We start from the raw sequence: 1334 nt of genomic DNA on the forward strand, positions 1-1334 counted from the left end.
ACTGAGTGCTTCTAAGGGTCGTAGTTCACAAAAATACTATGCTTCATTGGACAAAATGAGTCAAAGATAGGTTCCAGAGGACTATGGGAAGGTGCACATGTTTTTATTATGACCGTTTTACCTTGCTTTCTTTGTCTCTTTAGGTTTCTTTCTGACTCACTTCTCACTTCCTGATTTTACTCCCTTTTTTAGTCCTATTTTCCCAGTCCACCCTTCTTATTCATTCCATGAGTATTTTGTTATCGACAGCCGCAGCCCTCCACCACCATGTCTTGATAGTTTTTCAACACCACACGTTCCTCCTGGTCCAGGTAGAGGAGAGCGATGGGGCTAAGGGCCGTTGGGACACAGCAGGCCCGCGGCACGGCCCCATTTACGGAGTTGACCAGCGTCTGCACCATAGCATGGCTAGATGAATTCATATGGTCAGCCAGTGGGAAGCGGCACTCTCCGAGGCAAAAGAAAGCATCGTAACCAGACGGGGCCACGATCCATTTATTCCAGCCTACATCTTTGAAGTCCACATACAGTGGGTGTCGACGGCAGCGAGCGCGGGAGAGCCGTTTGAGCTTGGCAGCCCTCCCACCTTGTCGTTTCACTCGCTTTTCATTCCATCCCACCCGCCAACTTGTGTCAGAGCCCTGACCCCTATCACCCTTAAACCTGCCCCCGGTCCATCTGCCCCTGCCTCGTCTGCCAGCAGGGGGCTGCTTTTTGAGGGGCACAAAGGGCTTGCTGCGCCCATCGTGACTATAAGTCACCAGTAAGGGCCTCTGCCTCGCCCAGCTGTGCACATCCTGCCCGGTGAACCTGCGCACCCGCAGATGTCTCTCTTTGGAGAGACTGCTGTTATTATCAGCAATAACGTCCAGAATAAAAGACAGGCTCCCTGACTTCTCGGATAGATTCTGAAACACTTCTCCGTCCAGGGGAAAGGTTTCCCAGAGTTCTGTAGTCTTTCTATCTCTAGTCAGCTGACGTGAATGGAGTAGTGTGGGCTTTGAAACAGGGTCACTGTTTGAAAGATAAAGGCTGACCACGTGAGAGTCTTCCTTTGATCCTTCATGCAGGAAACGCAGCTCTGCCGACACCACACTCTCTTCTGAAGGAATGGAGGACAGATTGAAGCCAATGTGAATGCTGTCCGCTGTCACTTTCTGCTCTTCTGGAACACTCAGGACTGTAGAATCTAGAGTGAGAAAAAAGAAAGACAAAGTTCTTAAGCTGTAAAATACTTTCCTTCCATCATGTTCAAACACTTGCTCTCTGGATAATGGCATAATTGTCCAACTAAATAATAATTGCACATAATTTGCTAGGAGCACTTATGAAAA

At 48.9% G+C, this 1334-nt stretch overlaps 1 protein-coding gene across 1 annotated transcript; it reads right to left on the bottom strand.

Annotated features, from left to right (window-relative positions):
* Positions 1 to 7: 7 nt before the first annotated feature.
* On the bottom strand, positions 8 to 1189 carry LOC107580644 (bone morphogenetic protein 2-like; the record flags this gene model as incomplete). The annotated part of the gene is made up of 1 exon (XM_016266316.1): positions 8 to 1189. A coding segment is annotated over one exon (950 nt), but the record flags the coding sequence as incomplete, so codon positions are not given.
* Positions 1190 to 1334: the final 145 nt, after the last annotated feature.

The sequence above is a fragment of the Sinocyclocheilus grahami genome, unplaced genomic scaffold (assembly GCF_001515645.1).
Source record: "Sinocyclocheilus grahami isolate Dianchi unplaced genomic scaffold, SAMN03320097.WGS_v1.1 scaffold38464.1, whole genome shotgun sequence".
Taxonomy (NCBI): Eukaryota; Metazoa; Chordata; class Actinopteri; order Cypriniformes; family Cyprinidae; genus Sinocyclocheilus; species Sinocyclocheilus grahami.